At 39.7% G+C, this 20,769-nt stretch overlaps 1 protein-coding gene across 1 annotated transcript in view; it reads left to right on the top strand.

The window, feature by feature from the left end:
• Positions 1–20,769, top strand: part of Dsc1 (desmocollin 1) — a 29,788-nt gene that overhangs the window by 6,737 nt on the left and 2,282 nt on the right. The window contains exons 5-14 of the mRNA XM_051164002.1: positions 206–361; positions 5,636–5,780; positions 7,181–7,347; positions 8,845–8,979; positions 10,614–10,799; positions 12,647–12,906; positions 13,023–13,165; positions 18,413–18,625; positions 19,362–19,601; positions 20,348–20,472. Of these exons, the coding sequence (XP_051019959.1) occupies positions 206–361; positions 5,636–5,780; positions 7,181–7,347; positions 8,845–8,979; positions 10,614–10,799; positions 12,647–12,906; positions 13,023–13,165; positions 18,413–18,625; positions 19,362–19,601; positions 20,348–20,472 (1,770 nt within the window). The remainder of the gene's footprint in view (positions 1–205; positions 362–5,635; positions 5,781–7,180; positions 7,348–8,844; positions 8,980–10,613; positions 10,800–12,646; positions 12,907–13,022; positions 13,166–18,412; positions 18,626–19,361; positions 19,602–20,347; positions 20,473–20,769) is intronic.

Raw genomic sequence — 20,769 nt, 5'->3', positions numbered from 1 at the left:
AGTGTTAGAGAATTAGGAAGGGACAAGAGTCTGTGACCTCACACAGAGAAGAATAGAGATAAGATTTCAAATAAAATGGCCGACATTGGGCAAAGGACCAGAGAAAAGAAAAAAACTATTAAAAGTAAACTCCCACAACAGGGTAGATTAAGATATTGATCATGATGTATTTGTTCTTTCTCTAAATTGTCTCTTCTTGTTATAGATCCAATCTGATGCTGCCCAGAATTATACCATCTTTTACTCCATCAGTGGACCAGGAGTGGACAAAGAGCCGTTCAATGTGTTCTACATAGAGAAAGACACTGGGGACATCTATTGTACCAGAAGCATCGATCGTGAGCAGTATGACCAGTTTTTGGTAAGATTACTGAAATACTTACTTAACATTAGGTCTTTATTATTCATGTGTTAATACTTAAACATTGGCTTTAAAATAAATATTAAGTGTCAAATAATTTAACATGTAGAACATTATTAATATTCAATATAAACTTCAAAGTTCCATTGGTGCCAGGCTGAAAAAGAGATAGTGGGTGTAACAGGGGAGGCAAATGGGTAGAGGACATATTCAAAATATAATGACACAATTTCTTTTTTTTCTGCATTTTTCAAGACAGGGTTTCTCTGTGTATCCTTGGATGTCCTGGACTTACTCTGTAGACCAGGCCGGCCTTGAACTCACAGAGATCCACCTGCCTCTGCCTCCCGAATGCTGAGATTAAAGGCATGTTCCGTCATGCCTGGGTTAATGACACATTTTCAAGCACAGATATTTATCTATAAAACTCTGGCAAAGTAACAAAGGTCTTCACTGGGCTCAAAGTTCTTTATAATAAAATATTTCCATTATTGTTAGCCAAGCTTTTGTGTTGTAAAACACACGAGATCTAAAAATACATAAACAAAACTGTTACTTGGATCAATGCCCTGAAAGTCTGACCTAGTTGTTCTGAGCTGGGTGCCACCACCCATGGGCTTCTGAATGTTTATATGTGTTGATTGGATCCACCATTTCAGGCCTTGCTTAGTGTGTTGCTACTCCTTTCTCCAGACCCCCAGTCTTGAGAACTTTTACCGTTGGATTGCATTTTGTCTTCTTAGCCACCTAGAACTTGCTTACCAGTCCACTGCACTCTTTTACCTCAAGACAAATCCACATAGCTGGTTATCATTCTAATCTTTAACTAGGATACAAGAGACATCCCCATTGGCTTAGGAGTGTGATGTTGACAGACACTAGTTAATGTCTTTCAATTGGCTTCACTGAAGCCATAGGAGAGAGAAGCTAAGCTTCATTGTAACCTTTTTATTTTCAGTTTTTGAAGTACTGGGATCCATCTGCCAATCCAAGCATTGGCCTTAGTTGGTGAGCAAGCTCTCTTTGCTGCAGATCTGTCTTTATGCCAACATGGCTTTCATTTTCATCTTCGCTTCGTTTGGTCCTGGTGATTGTACACAGGGACTTACCTACACAAGCTGGACGCGTGTCCTACACCTGGTCCCACCACAACCACGTTTACCTTTCTATCCACACGCAAGTGAGAATTGCCAAAGAAGTATAAATGGCTTAACTACTTAGAGAACGCCTTTCCCAGAGGCAGCACTGTTACCCAGAAGGCACTCTGCTCAGACGTAAGAAACCATCTGCTGTGCCTGGTGTGTGGGATCTACTTCATTGCACGCTATATGAGAGTTCTGATAGGGGTTGTTTTTCAGCCTTCTGTTTTCTTTGCTTCTTATTATAAATACTGTCTGAGGGAGGGGGAGAGAATGGTTAAAATAAGTTTCTTTGACATTTTAAAAAGTTTTCTTATTGACATTTTCATACATCTACACATTGAGTTTTTGTCATTCTCTTATCTCACCCAGGTCTTTCCTCCTCGAGCATTCTTCTCAGCCACGCCCTTCCTCACTCCTTGTGGTCCTGTGTGTGGCCACTGAGTTATTTTCTTGTTGCACACTTTGCTAGTTTTACATTTTTTATGGGAGAGATGAGTAAAATAATTTAAAGTCTATATCCAGATAGGCTTTTGAGCAATTGCTCCTTGGGAACTACCCTGTATTTCTTATGTTTAGGTCTAAATTGCCGTTAAGAAATGGCACTTGTAAAATATATATTTTTCAAATAGAATTTACTAAGTGAAGTATCTCAAGAAGCTGTAAATACAATGCAAGCTGTAAAATCACTAGAAGCAGGGTGAAATAGAAGATTTTTTTGTCAGTGGAAAAGTTTTAATTAATATGCTTTAAAGTTATACATCAATATTTTAAAACAACAGTTCATTTAATTAATTTAGCTTACTATATAAGGCTGTATAAATATATTTATCCTTTTCTCACTTTTTTATTTAAAAAGCTCATGCAATATATTCTTTACTTTCCCTAACTAAATCCTTTAGCTTCATCGCCCCCTCTCAAAAAAACCCACAATAATAATAAATAAAAAACAAAGATCAAAGCAGACAAACAAAACCCAGGAAGACAAAATGTATCAAAACAAAACAAAAAACTCACACAGAAAACATAGTCTGTTTTGTGTTGGCCAAGGTCTCTTGGGTATGGGGTCTTCTCTGGAGAGAGGTTTATATATCCAGTGATGCTCCACTGGAACAAAATGTAGTTTTGTTTTTCTTACAGGTATCATTACAAATAGCTTCTCTCTTGGAGACAGTACTTTGTGCCCGCCTCCCCTTCCTTCCAGTGCTAGGCTTTTATCTGGGTTGAAGCTGGGCAGGGCCATGCTTGCTGTTGGCGGGAGTCTCAGAGAGTTCAGATGAGCACAAGTCTTGTTTGGGTCTGTTTTTTTGGAGGCTCCACCACCTCTGGTTCTTGCAATCTTTGCAAACAATTCACTTAGAAAAGATAGAGTGTATGACTTGTTCCTCCAGTGCATCTCAAATATTTGTCTCTGTTCCTTGTAATTTGGTGAGTTACGGTCCTAGTTTATAGGCTGCTAATATCTCTTCTCCCTACCACAGAGGTGATGTAGTGCTTGCTGAATGATACATTGACAATATCACTTGCAAAGAGGAGAACTCCTTTAGAGACCGACAACGTACATACTCGGGAATTTTGTCCTGGGAGTTTTGATGCAACTGATTTATCATCTCATTTTATTTAATTTATATAAATGTGAGATTTTAATAACAAGTTTCTGTGTTTAAGATAACTTCATTTGACCAATGGCGAAGAATAACAACCTTCAGACCAACTCAGTACGTCTTGTCACTGTGTTCAGGTTCTGTCTCCTGTGTTGTTTAATCTTGGCTTCTGAAGATTTTTCCAGGCAGTTTAGGGATTTTGGGTTTTTTAAAATTAATTCATTCATTTTACATCTCAATAGTGGTCCCATCCCTTGTATCCTCCCATTCCTCCCTCCCTCCCTCCTGCTTTCCCCCACTCCCCTCCCCTATGACTGTGACTGAGGGGGACTTCCTCCCCCTGTATATGCTCATAGGGTATCAAGTCTCTTCTTGGTAACCTGCTATCCTTCCTCTGAGTGCCACCAGGCCTCCCCATCCAGGGGACGTGGTCACATATGTAATTGATCTAATATATAAGCAGGAACATGCTCTAACATATAAGCAGAAACTAGTTCTATGAGAGATCAAGGCCAAGCTTCAGTGTTAGATGCTTTCCTAGTTTCAATCATTCTGTTAAAGACAATTTCAAGTAGGATTTTTTTTCAGGTAGGATTTTATTGGGGGATTCTAGACTCACTACCAATGAAAACTAAAACCAATATAGCTTGTAACACAAGATCACTGAGCCTAAATACATGGGTGTAAAAGCATCCTACATGCTGCCAAATATCAAGCGATGAGATGATATTTAAAGCTACAAGTGTTTCCCAGGAAACATGATCTCCAATGGAGGAGTAAACAGGAAGAAGCCGCCACAACAGTGGCAGAGTGGGCACAGGTAATGGAGCTGGTGTAATGCCTTTGTGACAAGGTAGAAGAATTAACACAGGAAGCACTAACATATGAGGTAGCTTGTTTTCCTAAAAGGGAAATTGACTGAATGTGTCGGAAAAAAATTAGTTAAAAACTTATTCAATATGAGGCACTGTGTGATTGTGTTAGGTGTTATGGGGAAATACCTGTGACTCTGCAGCTTCATGTCTGAGAAGTGTTGTAATCTATTAGACAATTTTCTGTCTTCATCTAGTCTTAAATTTCAAAACCAGCATTTGGAGAAAAATTCATATAACCTAGGGAGAACTGTTGGAAAGCTAAATAATGTAACATTTGAATGTTCTAAATATGGGGGTGAAGATGTAGTGTGAGGAATGGGGTGGTGGGGATGGTGATGGTGATGATGGTGATGGTCATGGTGATGATGATGATGAAGATGATGGTGGTGATGATGATGTGATGTCAGTGGTGGAGATGATGGTGAATGTCATGTTTGTTATGGTGAGGATGATGGTTGCCTTAGGGTTATTATTGATGTGAATATATAGTATGGCCAAGGCAACTTATCAAAAAGGCATTTAGTTGGGGTCTGGCTTAGAGTTCCAGAGGGTTAGTTTACAACCATCATGGTGGGGAGTGTAGCCATAGTCTGGCAGGCATGCCACCAGAGCAATAGCTGAGAGCTCACATCTGATTTGAAAGTTGTATGCAGAGAAGGAAGTAGACTGGGCTTGGAATGGACTTTTGTAACCTCAAAGGCCACCCCCAGTGACACACTTTCTCCAACAAAATCACACATACTGATTCTTCCTTACAGTCCACTAAATGGGACCAAACATACAAGTTTATGAGTCTATGGGGGGCAATTCTCATTCAAATCATCACAACGGTGATGGGGATGATGGTGGTGATGGGGATGGGGATGGGGATGATGGTGGTGATGGGGATGGGGATGGGGATGATGGTGATGATGGGGATGATGATGTTGATGTTGTTGATGGTGTTGGGTTTATGGTGATGATGGTGATGACGATGATAGTAATGGTGGTGGTGAGGATGGGAGTGTTAGTTAGGACAGTGGGCTGTAATTCAATAGCTGCTTGCTGAACATCCTCTGCACCAACCACATAAAGAGAGTACAAAAATAACTGGTTAGAATTTATAGGGAAAAACCCATTAAATGTTGGTGTCTGGAGTCAAGATGTATCATATTGTCATGTAGCTTAGAATACAAGTATGCTTTTATTAGCATTTTATTAGAAATCAGTGTTCATAATAGGAAAAAAAAAGAAGAAAATGTAGGTAGAGATATCACCCAGAAATAATTGTAATGCATGTCTGTGTATATTAAGATCGAAACTCTTATATATGTAAGCTTTGCTAGTAGTTGTTATGAACATAACTGCAATGGATCTGCCTGTGTTCTAGCAAGCTGAAAAGCACACAATTAATTTAGAGAGCGCACTTGGAGCTCGGGGAGCTGAGAGCACATGGGACTTTGGTAGGAGAATAATGAGGAATAAGTCTTCAAGGGGGGGGGGAAACTGCATGGTGTATACACACAGTGTGTATTCACTCTTAACATTTCATCGTTTCTTAGCTACACGTGGCTGTGCATGATGTTTTTAGAGAGCACCTTCTCGCCTATTCCTGGGCTTCCTTCTAGGCAGGATTTGTCATGTAAGAAGCAGCTGATGATGTTTTCTTCCTTCCAGATATATGGATATGCAACCACTGCTGATGGCTATGCCCCAGACTATCCACTCCCCTTGCTGTTCAAGGTTGAGGATGACAATGACAATGCCCCATATTTTGAAACCAAATTGACGGTTTTCAGTGTGCCTGAAAATTGCCGATCTGGTAAGTTCACATTAAAAAAAAACCCACAACATTTATTAACTTATTTGTGTGTGTGTGTGCATGTGTGTCTGTATGGGTGTTTGTACGTGTATGCATGCAAATGTGTATGTGTGCATGTCTTCTTGTGTACATGAAGGTGTACATATGTGTGTTCGTGCGTTTGTGTGTATGTTTGCACATGTGTGTGTCTGTGTGGGTGTTTGTATGTGTATGCATGCAGATGTGTGTGCACATGTGTTCCTGTGTGCATAAATATGCATATGTTTGTATTTGTGTGTTTGTACATATATGTGTGTCTGTGTGGGTGTTTGTACATGTATGCATGCAAATGTGTGTGTACATGTGTTCCTGTGTGCATGAATATGTGCATATATTGTTGTCCATGTGTGTTTGTGTGTGTTCATGTCTGTGTGTATATGTCCGTGTCCATGTGTGTTCATGTGTGTGTGTGTATGTGTGTGTATGACCCTGTCAACGTTCTATCCTTGAACTATGTATTTGGAGTCTTGAACTCAGGACATCAGCTCAATAGCAAACCCTTTTTCACTGAGCCATCTTGCTGTTAGGACATTTTACAATGGTATAATAAAGAGATCACTTGCACTTCAAAGTACTGTAAGCTAACATGTTTTCCAGGCATGATGGTATATACCTTAAAACCCAGAGCTCCAAAATGAGAGGTCATTAATATCTGTGCACTCAAGGCCAACCTGGACTTCATAAGGCCAGTCCTGGCTACGTAGAGAGACACTATCTCAATAAATTTCACTTCATGCTTTTTTGGTACTTTGGATACATACATATTTTGTTCTCCTGTTGGAAATGGTTTTCAAAAAATAAATAAAATAAAAACAGCCTATGAACTCTTGATAACTGCTAATTGTTAGCAGGAGGAATAATTTCAAAGTCACTGTTCCCAAAGGCCTTAAATTCTCTTTTTTTCACTTTTTAATTTTTTATTTTACTTTGTTGTGGTTTCTTATATTTCTTTCTCCCTTCTCTACCCAAATCCCTTCCAGTGTCCCAACACCAGGTAGAAGAGAATGAGGGTTAATGGGGAGGGAGCGTAGAACTCTTTTGGCTACTTCCTGCTGCTTAGGTCATTGGGTTCCTCGCTTAAATTTTTATATGTAAAATATGGGCCATGCTTTTCACAGTATACACCTACTTAAAGCTCCAAGGAAGAGGTGCTTATGGGAAGTTCACAAGAACATTTATACAATCCTCAAATTGTCTGTGAAAATCACTGGTGTGCGGGTGTGTGCGTGCACATGTGCGTGTGCATGCACTTGCATGTACACACATACACGTAATGTACTGCAATGATGCCTGTGTTTTTTGTTTATAATTCAATTATATTATGACTTAAAATTTTGTCAACGTTGGCTTTATCTACACAGGAACTTCTGTGGGACAAGTGACTGCCATAGACAACGATGAGCCAGGAACCCTCCACACTCGTCTGAAGTACAAAATCCTTCAACAAATCCCAGAACATCCAAAGCACTTCTCCATCCACCCAGACACAGGTGTGATCACTACCACCACAGCTTTCCTGGACAGAGAGGTAATGGCCCAGTGCATCAATTCATCAGCCGCTTCCTTTAGGCTGGTAATTACTGCCAGGATGATTACAGTGCAGCCAACGGAAAGCTCCCTCCCTCAGCTTTCTTCCCAGGCCGTGCGCAAGGATTCTCTGGAGACTTCTTTTCGTCTGCAGAGATGCTGAGATAGATAGTGCAAGGGTAAGACAGGCTTGGCTTGCTCTCATTGTGTGACACGATGGCCTGATAGCACTGCTCTATTTTATTTCAATACAATGTATGTCATTTTGGAAACTAAAGAAATGTTTTTTAATAAAGCAGTTTTAGAGTCACTGGTAAATAGAGCAGAAACTGAGAATGTATCTTTTTGTTTTCCTCCCCATGCCTGCACAGGTCCACAGCTACAGGTCTGTTGTCTATTGATAGGTCCCTCTCTGTACCTCAGGAACCACTCATATCTGTAAATGAATATCTATCATATCTATCTATCTATCTATCTATCTATCTATCTATCTATCTATCTATCATCTTTTATATAGAGTTGGGGTAAGGAGAGGGAAAGAGAGGAAGAGGAGGGGCAAGAGGGAGAGAGATTCTTCATAGTTTCATCTTTTCCAGAACATCACAGCCTGAGCCATGCTTTCCAGGCTGGCTGCCCTTTCCTAGTTATCTGATCTTCCTTGGCCCATGTCTGTTTATGGCCCAATGGCTCAATTTTACAGAACGAAGTATTCTTCCATTGTCTGAATATACGGTCTATTTAGTCATTTCACAGCTGAGGAGCATTTGGGTTCTGCTTAGGCTTTGTTGCATTTTAAATGTGAACATCAGCTCTGGGTAGTCAGTTCCTTTTATTTTGCTGTGGCAAAATATCTGAGGAGAATAACTCATGGAAAGAAGGTTTTGTTTGTACTCAGCTCTGAGAGTACAGCTCATCACGGCAGGGAGGGTGTGGCGTGAGGTGGCCGGTCACATGACACAGTTAGCTCAATGCTGTAGCTCTGCTCTCTTTCTCCCTTTCCTTTTCATTTAGTCTGGGACCTTAGCATATAGGATAGTGCTGTCCCTTAGGACACAGAACAGTACTGTCCTTACTAAAGGACACAGGACGGTGCTGTCCCTTAGTACTCAGGATGGTGCTCTCCGCACTCAGGCTGAGTCTTCTCTCCTCTGTCAAACCTCTTGACACACCATTTCAGGCATGCCCAGTAGTGTGTCTCCTAGGTGATTCTAAATCTAGGTAAACTGACAATTGAAATTAGCTGCACTATTTGTTCAGTGTTTTGTTTTGTATTTGTACTTATGGTGTTTTTATTAAATAATATTAAAGGCTGAGCATGCAGTTGCATGTTCACACATATAATTTACACACACATATAATTTTTAAAGCTTATTTGTAATATGATAACAGCACAAATAGTATATATAATAAATGCCAGTGAGAGGAAAAATATTTACCAATATACCCATTCCTTCCTTCCTTCTTTCCTTCTTTCCTTCTTTCTTCCTTTCTTTTACAGAAATGTGATACTTACAAGATAGTGATGGAAGTCCGAGACATGGGGGGCCAGCCCTTTGGTCTATTTAACACAGGAACAATCACAATTTCCTTGGAGGATGAGAATGACAACTCACCGTATTTTACCCAAACTTCTGTGAGTAGACTCGGGTGCTTGTTTATCCCTGCACATTAGAAAAATCTACTATTGGGCAGATCCCTGAGAACAGACATTTTGTTTTAAAAAATAGTAATCATTAAAAAACAACAGAGTGAGAAAAGCATGGTTTGTGTAAGAAGAATAGCCAAGGTGGCTAACATTTCTGGATTTAACGAAGTGGCTTTGCTCTTGGCCACTGAAGATCTCTTCCCCTCTGGTGTGTCTCATGTGTTCAGTGTTTTCTTGCTTATTAAAGTCTCTCCAGCTTGGGGGTTCTTGCACTTAAATTCTTTCATAAGTTGAAGAAGAAGCCTTCTCTTCAATGCTCTATGTATTCCAAGTTCTGAAGTGAAAAAAGAGACCCTGGGGTTAGAGTAAAGTCCTGCTGCCAGCTCTTCCTGTGTTGTACCTTAGCTAGTAAATTATGTGAGGCATAATATATGGTGAAATTACAAAGAAGATGACTTTTAATGAGCAACTTTGCATTTTTTTTTCATGAATCTACACCATAGTTTTAGTCAGAGAATAAGAAATCTAATATACTGGTGGATACTTTATTGTTAAAGAGCTCATTAATATAAACCATAAATCAGGATAAGTAGGATTTAAATATAGATCCAATCCTTTTTATCTTCTTATGAATTCATCTTGTGCCTTGTCTTAGCTAAGGTTCTACTGCTGTGAAGAGACACCATGACCACAGCAACTCTTATGAAGGAAAACCTTTATCTGGCGGGGGGGGGGGCTGGCTCACAGTTTCAGAGGTTTAGTGCATTATTGTTATGGTGGGAAGCATAGTGTCACACAGGCAGGCATGGTGCTGGAGAAGCTGAGAGTCTACATCTGGATCCACAGGCAGCAGGAAGAGCAGTGAGCCAGTTGGCCTGGATTGAGCATCTGAAACTTCAAAGCCAGTGACAAATTTCCTCCCAAAAGTCCCACCTACTCCAGCTAGTCCGCACTCCTAATAATACCCCTGCCTGTGGGCTTATAGGGCCCCTTTATATTCAAACCACTGCACATCTCTTTTAATTATAATTCATGCTTTTGAAGATTTTAATATCTTAGGCTCCTGTCTTTTTTCATTCCAAAGAGTGATTTAATTTCTCAAGAAAAGAGAACTTTTCCCTTAAAATGTTTGCTTGTGAGTCAAAGCAAGTGAAACAAGATTAATGCAAAAACAGATAATTCTAACTTTCTGCCACAGCTCAGTCATAGACCACGTGCTTTGTGTGCTTGAGGCCCCTACAATACTGTAAAAAAACAATCAGCAAACACAGAACATATTATCTCGCTATCTACAAGTATTGTCTGATTAATATGTTACTATAATTTAGGTAGTGTTTGTCATGTCTAAAGAGGGACTAGACTATAAATGCAATACAGGGTCAGAGAAGAGACAATTCTGAGGGTCAGAGAGAGCAGGAAAATCATCTCACAGGACTTTGTCAGTTAAGAGATGAGTCACCTTTAGTGAATGGAAGAGATTTTAAGGAAGTTAGCTAGGCATATAACTTTGTAAATTATTTTCCAAACTGTGAGCGTCTATACCTTATACATTGCATTTTAAATATAAAAATGACATTGCTAAAGCTGTGGGTATATAATTAGAAGGACATTTTCCCCCTCAGTATACTACAGAAGTAGAAGAAAACAGAATTGATGTTGAGATTCTAAGAATGATGGTACACGATCAAGATTTGCCCAACACTCCTCACTCGAAGGCGGTATACACAATCCTACAGGGGAATGAAAACGGGAACTTCAAAATCACAACAGATCCGAACACAAATGAAGGAGTCTTGTGCGTGGTCAAGGTATGGGACAACCCTAAAGCTATTCTTTAAAGTCTCAACCCTGTGCTTCAGCACTGGTATAAAAGTCACTACCTTTGATAAGCCCTTCTCAGAGGACCTATGGGCACTTAAAGGATACATGGGGAGGGGAGCGACTCCTCACGATGCAGCCATTCTATTGATAAATAAGGCTAAGAAGGGGACTGGGGAAGAAAGGAGGGTTTGTGGAGGGGAAAGAGGGTAAGAGAAGATGATGAGGGCTTTGATCAAAGGACATCATGAATACATGAAGTTGCTGTATAATAAATAAATTGAAAATTTACTCTTCCTGTGTGTGTACAACCGCAATAGTGCAACATGGTGATGAAATGATTTACACTTGTGTACATAGACACTTTTCTATTGTCTCACACTCTTTTAGCAGAAACTCATATCAGACACAGATTTCATTGCTCCATAAATGCAGAGAACTAAAGCAGACACATGTTGAATCTGAGGCTTGCCTGGGTGCATTGCTCTCTGAGCCACTGTGTTCAGGTCTTGCATGTCTTCCTCTTTTGTTTCCCAGGAGGTAGCTGGTCTTTTGTGTTTCTTTCCTTCACCTTTTCCCTTTAAGTTTAACTTGTTTCAGGGGTCTTACTTGGATTAGACACAATCATGCTGCATTCCTATCAGTGTTTAAAGTTACAATAAAAAAGATGAAGGTGGTATCTGTCAAAATAAAAGTAGCAAGGAAAGCGGTTGAAAATTTTTTCTTATTAATTAATTTATTCACTTTACATCCTGATTGCAGGCCCCATTTCCCCCTCCCCTTCTCTTCAGAAAAAGGAAGCCCCACCACCTTACCATCTCACCCCAACACATCAAGTCACATCAGGACTAAGCGCATCCTCTTCCACTGAGGCCAAAAAAGGCAGCCACGCCAGGGGGAAGTGATTGAAAAGCAGGCAAGAGAATCCATGTCAGAGACAGCCCCTGATGCGATTGCTAAAGGACCCACATGAAAACCAAGCTGCGAATCAGCTATATATGTGTAGGGGGCCTAGGTCTAGTCCATGCATGCTCTTTGGTTGGTGGTTCAATCTCTGTGAGCCCTCATGGGCCTAGGTTAATTGACTCTGTTGATCTTCTTGAGGGGTTCTTGTCTCTTCCAGGTTCCTCTATCGTTGCCCCCACTCTTCCATTGTTTGGCCATGTGTCTCAGCTTCTGTATCAATCCACTGTTGGTGGAGCAACTCAGAGGGCAGTTATGCTAGACTCTTGTCTACAACTATTGCATCATATGATTAATTATGTCTTGGGATGACTCTCTCCCATAGGGTGATCTCAAGTTGGGCTGCTCATTGGTTTGCCATTCCCTCAGTCTCTGCTTCATCTTTATCCTTGCTTCATCTTTATCACGTAGGGAGGGTAAACTTTGGGTTGAAGGTTTATGGGTGGGTTGGTGTCCTCTTCCCTCCACTGGAAATCTTGGCCAGGTATATGAGGTGGCCACTTCAGTCTCCATATCCCCTGCTACTAGGAGTCTCAGCTAGAGTTACCTCATACCTTCCGGGAGCCTACCCCATCTCAGGTCTCCAACTTGTCCCAGGTGCTTCTTCTCATCAGTTTTCCTTCTCTCTCCCAGTCCTCCCACCCTTACTCTCCCCTCACTTGATTCCCACCCTTGCTCCTCTCTCTATCCTTCTTCCACCGGGTAAAAGTTGATGATTTTTAACCATTTTAAGAAGATAATTGACCTTTTTGCCAGCACCAACTTTGGGTTAACGCTTTAAAACTCAGAATGACATTTTCTTTCTATTAAAACTTGGGATCATTATTGTCTGTATAACAATGTGTGGACTGATCAGTGTACTTTTATTAAACAGCCATTGAACTACGAAGTCAGTAATCAAATCACTCTACAAATCGGTGTTGTCAATGAAGTCCAGTTTTCTAATGCCGCCAACACACAACTCCCCACGATGTGTACCACGACTGTCACTGTGAAGATTAAAGATAGGGATGAGGGCCCTGAGTGCCATCCAGATGTCAAAGTCATTCAGAGCAAAGATGGACTGCCGGCTGGCAAAGAGCTCCTGGGTTACAAAGCTGTGGACCCAGAAACAAAAAATGGTGAAGGCTTAAGGTAACACACTTTCTCCAAGTGCCTGCCTTTTCATAAAAGCATGAACTAATTTCAAGTTTAGGAATGAGCCGTGTGTCCCTTCTTTGGTCATTTGATGTCTGCTTTCTAAAACCCAGGTATCAGAAGTTTGGAGACAAAGATAACTGGTTTGAGATTAACGAAAGCACCGGAGACTTGAAAACTGTCAAAGTATTAGACAGAGAGTCAAAGTTTGTGAAAAACAACCAGTACAACATTTCAGTAGTCGCCACGGATGCAGGTGAGTGCTGGTTTCCAAATGTAAACCGTGAATTTAGAGTGTGTCTATGTCTAGGTCAAACTAGTTCAGATACTGTTCACACTAAGGTACTAATAACCCACAACACAGAACAATATGTCCAGTATGATCACTCATTTTACTCAGACCACCCATTTAGTCCTCTGTCCACCCTTCAGGCAAAGCTACAAGAGAGTAAATGACCGAAGTCTAATTCTGAGTACTGAGTTATTTATTTCTGCCTAGGGATTCCTGTGCTTGTCTCCTCTTTGGTTTAAATTGACCCTTTAAACATGCTGAAAAGGCTCAAAGCAGCCCAGAAATAATCCAATTGAGTTCATAGCTTTGTTGGATTATATGAGTGTCAAGCTCAGTTCTAGAGCCATTCATAAAGGCAAAATTAGTTTCCTTCAACTGAGTCTCACTGTGTATACAAACCACACTTAAGGGTAGGTCCTATGTTCAAGAGTAGGAGACCAACACAAAATGAACTTTGTTATTTTTGAAGATTAAAAAAATTTCATAATTCCTTATGTGGGCCCTTTTTTCTGTCTTAGGGTTATTATTGCTGTGACAAAACATCACGAGCATGTTGGGGAGGAAAGGGTTTATTTCATTCAGTTTCCATTTAACATCTCATCCTCAAAAGCAGTGAGAGCAGGAACGTGCACACAGGGCAGGAACCTGGAGGAAAGAACAGATGCAGAGGCCGTGGTGGTGGTGGGGGGTGCTGCTTAGTGTTTTGCTCCTCATGGCTTGCTCAGTTTTCTTTCTTATAAAAGCCAAGACCACCAGGACAGGATGACCCCACTCTTAATGGGCTGTTCCCTCCCATACTGATCACTAATCTACAGGCTTCCGTCAGCCTGATTTTGTGGAGGCATAGTCTGAACTGGGGCTCGCTCTTCTCAGATGACTCTAGCTTGTGTCAAGTTGACATAAGACTAGCCGGGGCATTTACCTTACAGACCGTTAGCTTATATATTATGTATATTGGTCGGGCTCTGTGGTTTTATAGGATTTTTGTGTGTGTGCAAATGTGTGTGTCTCTGAGTCTACATGTGTTTCTTCTGCTTTTTCTTTGGGTCTGTTTTTTTTTTTTTTTCTGCTTCTTTTGTCCTATTCTGTTTTGGTTTTATTACTATTTTCAGATGCCTATTTTCTAAAGAGAAAGAAAGAGTATGGATTTGGGAGGGTAGGGAGTTGGGTAGTACTTGGGAAAAGTCATGGGAGTGAAAACAGTAATCAGGATATATTGTATGAAAAAATCTATCGTCAATTCAACAGCAACAACAACAACAACAGCAACAACTTAGTTCTAGAACATACCCTATAGGGAATTTCCTTCAAAGACTGTCAACTGTCAAGTGGTGATCTGGAAATTCTTGAAACAACCCCCAACTGAAACCATGTTAGATAGTTTAAATAAACATATGCATATAAATGTGCTAGCAGTGTTTTCTAGTGTATACATGTACTATTATTCAATGCATTAGATAAATATGTTACAGAAATAAATGAAATAAAAGTGAAAATGAGTAATAAAATATAAATAGAAGCTATACTTTGTTTGTGTACTTACCTATGTAAGATGAATCCTCATAGAGATAAAAAAATGATATTGGGTTTTCAGACAGCTAATTCTTTTGCCTATCTGAATTATGAATACAAGAAGATCTCTGCAGGTCTTAGACATACAAGCCAAGCATGTGAAACTCATTTCCAGACAGTAACATAGGCTATTTCTACACAGTTGTGGAATTTGCCTATATAGCCTATTTTGCTATAGTGTTTTAATTTTTTATATTAGATTATGTGCATGTGAATGTGTGAGATGTGTGTGTATGTGTGTGTGTGTGTGTGTGTGTGTGTGTGTGTGTAGGTATGTGCACATGAGTAAAGAGACTAGCGGTGTTGACTTCCAAATGATCTGGAGCTATGGCTGGACGTGAGCCACGTGATATGCAAGTGTGTGTGTCTCTGAGTCTATATGTGTTTCTTCTGGGTTTCTTTCTTGGGTTAATCAAATAGGCAAAAGAATTATCTGTCTGAAAAGCCCAATATAATTTTTACAAAAATATCTATGAGGATTTGTCTTACATGGGTAAGTACATAAGCAAAATATAGCTTCTGTTTATATTTTATTACTCATTTTCACTTTTATTTCACTTATTTCTATGACATATTTATATAATACATTCAATAACAGTACATGTGTGCACTAAGACTTTAACTTAGTCCTCTGGACGAGTGCTACCTGCTTATCACCATGGGGTCATCTCTCCAGCCTTTTTGCTATCATTTTAAAACAGGAACTGTATCTACTTGAAAGAGAGTCTAAAGGTTAAGTATGAAGATGTCAGCTGCTTACTGCTCATGCAGACAGGGCAAGCTGACTCATGAACACTCGGCCCATTGAAGGCTTTTCTTGCCGCTCAGTCCTGCTGCGTTTGGGATGGAAATACCCAGTTACACATCCTCATTAATGAGACTACCAGCAGCATGAACCAACCCACCTCTCATCTAGAAACATCTAGCCTTCACACTCTGAACTGCCTCTAAATATGAATGCTGTTACAGAGTAACCGACCTGAACGTCATATTCTCTTGATGAGCATCTCAAATACACACTTCTTTTATGTAATTACTTTGCTACAAGTTCAAAAACTCTGCAGACTAGTGGAAGGAGTTCTAGCTGATAAGTATATCAACTTAATATACTTTACAATTCTGGGTGATGCATTCTGAGAAGAGAGCCTATGGCTTGAGAATTTCACCCGTTGAGAGTGTTTAGATGCCGTCACAGAGAAAGAGAGAGTGCAGAGGCTCTTGGATTGAAGCCAAAGAGAAGAAGACTACAGAAATGCTGGCACTAGATGAAAGGGAAGTGAAGTTCCTTTCTGCAGAGGAGGAAATCACGGAGAGCAAAATATAAGAAATTAATTTTGCCGTTTAGGGCTAAAGACACCGAGGGTAGGCATGGTCAGGTTAGTATAAAAGGTTAGGTTAGGCAAAACAACGTCCCAGTGCCATACATAACATAGATGTATTCTAGAAAAGATGAGGATGCTACAAACATTAATCAGAAAAATTATATCACAATATAAAATAATTGTTTTTTTCAGTTTCAGTCTCTTTTCCTCTTCCTCCCTCCCTTCCCTCCCTCCCTCCCTCCCTCCCTCCCTCCCTCCCTCCCTCTCTCTCTCTCTCTCTCTCTCTCTCTCTCTATATATATATATATATATATATATATGTTTGAAAGGTATCTCTAGGTGATAATTTATGAAGTCCTAATGACTTCTTAGAATACAGATTATGTCCTTGTGGTTTTTTTGTGCATCATACTTGTCTGTCAGGCTGATTTCTCAGCTGTCAGCCTAGAAGACACTGTTTACACATCCCATTCACAGGACATGAGCAAAACAGTGCTCCCCCAAGCCCTTCCTGAAGCTCATGTCACTTAAACGATTCAAATAAACAGCAGTGGCAGCTTCTGTGGTGGTCCTCATTACTCTTTGTTCGATTCTTAATGCTGCAATTTAAGCACTTTTCTATACTGTTAATAGTAAGCTGATTGTCACATATGCTGTGCTATTACTCTGAAAGTGTGCCTTCATTTTTTTTTCTCATTCACATTCTTTTCTAATAAATTGATTAAGAGCTCAATTATTTTCTACTGGTAAACTCTCCCTTTTACCGAGCATCACAATGACAATTTGGCACATATCTGTTTAAGGCCGACTTTTAAAAAATTGTGCATGTGTATGAGTGTCTGTGCACCTGCATGTAGCATCTTTAGAAATCTAGAAGAAGGCTTTGGATGCCGTGGAGCTAGTGACAGCGTGGTAAAAGGACTGGCTATTGAGAGCCAGGACGACCCAAAGCTTCTTCACAGACCCTGATTAAAGGACAAAGGGAATCTGGTTCAGTGTCTATGCCCAGGCACAGACTTGGCAAAATCCTGTCTAGGCCTGGGACCAGGGTCTCAGAGAAGTTAAGCTTTTAGTTGCCAAGAATGTGGCTCCCCGCCTCCACAAGAGACTGCAGTAATCAGTCTCAAGGCCTCCCTGTGCTGGGTTGCTGACACCCTTGGGATATTCTGTGTCCACTTTGTGCAACATTGCTTTATCAGCCTTCTGCTGAACTTGTCCCGTTGCTCCCCTAAAACCTGTACATAAGATGCTGTGCTTCTTAATAACCTTGCTTGGCATAAAGCATCACTTGTGCAATAACTCCCAACCTCAGCTTTCCTATCTCCTTTAACTTCTCATCTTCTGGTCCTTCCTCTTAGGACCCTGTCACTGAAGAATGACCTGCTTGTCCATGTCACCTGACATGAATGCTAGAATCTAAGCTGTGATCCTCTGCAAGTGTAACAACTACTCTTTCCCAATACATCTCAACTCATGCGGATGTTTAGACTTGCCATTTCCAGATGGTTTGTGCAGCACATAAACAAGCCTCCAGGTCCAGATTGTGAAATTGACTACTGAGGAGTTTACCCCTTTGAGGTGTACTTGGTACTTGGAACCATTGAGCTCAAACTTTATAAGATACCTTCTTATTCTCAGTTTCTAAAAAAAAATTATTACTGAGTGGGTGTCATATCAAAGTGGTAAGCATTTTCTTATTTGAGTTCAAAAGTAACTCCCACAGTGTTGGGAGCAAGTGGACATACCAGAGCTTAAGAAGAAGAAGCAACATGAAATCTTTCTACTAATACAGAGCTCTATTCATTCAGGGCCTGACTTGTAAAATACTGAGCTTCTAGATATGAGAATTACTTCTAGATACTGAGAACAATAATGAGAACTACTGACTTTTCACAGGCTCTTTCTAGAAATGCTAAGAGTTTAGATTTTAGTTGACATCTTAGCTCTGTGACTGATTGTCCCCACTTACTGATAATTTAAAGTAAACTGTTGAGCTAGACAAGCCTGCTTTGTCATGATGTTCCACTATTTCCTATAAGGAAAGCCAGTCTTTCTTTTATTAAAAAAACATTTTTTATATTTTACATGTACATTTATATTATTACATGTATAGAAAGCCAAACTTTCAATGGCAATTTTCCAAGAATTTATTTTCAACTTTGGTTTTGACTAATAACTTCCAAGTAATGCATGCTTCAAATGAAGACTCTTCTAGGAAAAAAACATTAAATGATAAATATTGGTTAAATATAAACTTCAGGGAATCTCAATTTGCTATTAGAGTAACCTGTTTTTTTTTTTTTTTTTTTTATCCTAGCTGGCCGATCTTGCACGGGAACACTGGTAGTTCTTCTGGAGGACTTTAATGACCACCCGCCACAGATTGACAATGATGTGACCATCTGTCAGCAGGAAAAGGATTATGCTGTTTTGGAACCTGTCGATCTTGATGGGCCTGATAATGGTCCACCTTTTCAGTTCCTTCTGGATAATTCTGCCAACAAACTTTGGACTCTCGAACCACAGGATGGTAAGTTCTTATGCTAAGTGTTGTAAGCAATCCGGGTTCAAGATTGCTGAAAGCCTTTGCTTTTAATTTGGATAGTCATTATAAATCCATGTGCACTGTAGGAAGTTACTCATCTTGGAAAAATTAATGCTTTAATTTCTATTTTCTATATGTCCTCTATCATCTATCTACTATATGTCTATCTTTCATCTATTTGTTTTTCAAGTATCTACCTAATATCTCTCAATTATTAATTTTCTACATATGTATGTTTGTATCTACATATCAATCATCTATTTTATGTATGTTACACTTACTTTGCTTTGAATATCCTTTAAGAAAACACAGAATAAATTTTAAATAATTGGAATAACATTTTAATGGTAGATCACCTTTCTTTCTTTCTTTCTTTTTTTTTTTTTTTTTTGTTTGTTTTGAGACAAGGTCTCTTTACATAACCCTGGTTTCCTGGCACTAATTATAAAGACCAGGCTGGCCTGAGATTCAGAGCACATGTGTCCTGAGTGCAGGGATTAGAGTTCACCACCATGCCCAGCCTGGAGATCAGTCTATTTTTAATTTAAAGTAATGTCAATCCTTTTTCTAGTTTTCTGAAACATCAAAATCATTTTCTTAAGAAAGAAAAATGAACCATTAGAGTCTTTATTGAAGATTAATTACTTGAGAGCATGCCAAGTAGGAACAGTGCTGATGTTGACATGTGGTATTAATAAATGCTCTACCTTCTTCCCTTTAGGTAAAAGTGCCATTCTTCGTCAACGACACAATCTTAATTATAACTTCTATTCTGTGCCAATCCAAATACAAGACAGACATGGTTTCTCTGCGAGACATGTACTATCAGTAAGAGTGTGTGATTGTTCAACTCCATCAGAATGTAGAATGAGTGTTCGGGAGGAAAGGGATGCTAAGCCAAATGTAGTCCTTGGGAAGTGGGCCATCCTCTCCATGGTCCTGGGTTCTGCGTTGCTATTGTGTAAGTATCTTTATCTAAGGTGTGTCGACTCCAGTGTCATGTAACACTTATGTGCTAATTTTTCATCATTGTAACAAAATCCTAGGGAAAACAGCTTTTATTGAGAGTTATTTGTTTTACTTCACTTTCAGAGGTCTCAGCCCAGGGCCAAGAGTCTCTGTTGTATTGTGCCTGTGACCAGTAGCATGTTGCTAAGCAAAGCTGCTTACCTTATGGCAATTAGAAAGCATCAAGAGAGCAAGAAGGGATTAAGGTTCCACTATTCCCTTTATAGGCATGACCCCAGTGACGCAATGTCCTCCCATTAAGGCCCACCCTTCGAAGACCCCACTACCTCTCAACAGCGTTCTGAGGGAAAGACCAAAACTTTAACACATGGGCCACCCAGCACAGCCTATTCCAGCTACAATAGTCTAGAAAAATATATGGTAGTTCTTTATATTAAGGACATGTGTAACTGTTAGCATATGACCTTTTAAAAGTCATGTACCTCTTCTGTGAGTGGGATTCTGAGTCCTAGAAGAAACAGGAGTAACAACAAATTAAAGCTGTTTAGGTGAGTTTCAGAGTTCATGCATTAATTCTTGAGTTATTCATGAGGTAGTAAAGGTTTCTGAAAAGTTTACAGACACTTTAAAATATTATTTTCAAATTTTTAATTTTTTTGCTTATTGTCAAATTATTTTATAATCTACCAGAATGCAAAAAATGTATTACTTTACTCTTCTTTCTAATTTCTCTTGTAGGCATTCTGTTTACATGTTTCTGTGTGACTACTGCTAAAAGAACAGTAAAGAAATGCTTCCCAGATGATGTAGCCCAGCAAAATTTAATTGTATCAAACACTGAGGGACCCGGAGAAGAAGTGACGGTAAATCAGAAATAAAGTCTCACTGATTTACATGGCATGCCAATGATCACACCTGATTACTCCATAGTAATAGTAAAATGTAATGCTTACTGATCCTTACTGCACCAAGCAGAAATTAAAATGCCTTGCATATTTTAATTCAGTGACCATTTATACTGGCTTCAAAGAGCTACTATAACAGAGTAAATCAAACAATAAAAACACATGTTCTCTCTGTTTTGTAGGCTAAAAATCAGAGGTAAAATATTGACATGTTTCCTCTGAAGGCCATGGGGAGGAATGTCCTAAGCTCTTCTC

This window comes from Acomys russatus, chromosome 20 (assembly GCF_903995435.1).
Source record: "Acomys russatus chromosome 20, mAcoRus1.1, whole genome shotgun sequence".
NCBI classification, from domain to species: domain Eukaryota; kingdom Metazoa; phylum Chordata; class Mammalia; order Rodentia; family Muridae; genus Acomys; species Acomys russatus.
This window is presented reverse-complemented; position numbering and strand designations above follow the sequence as displayed.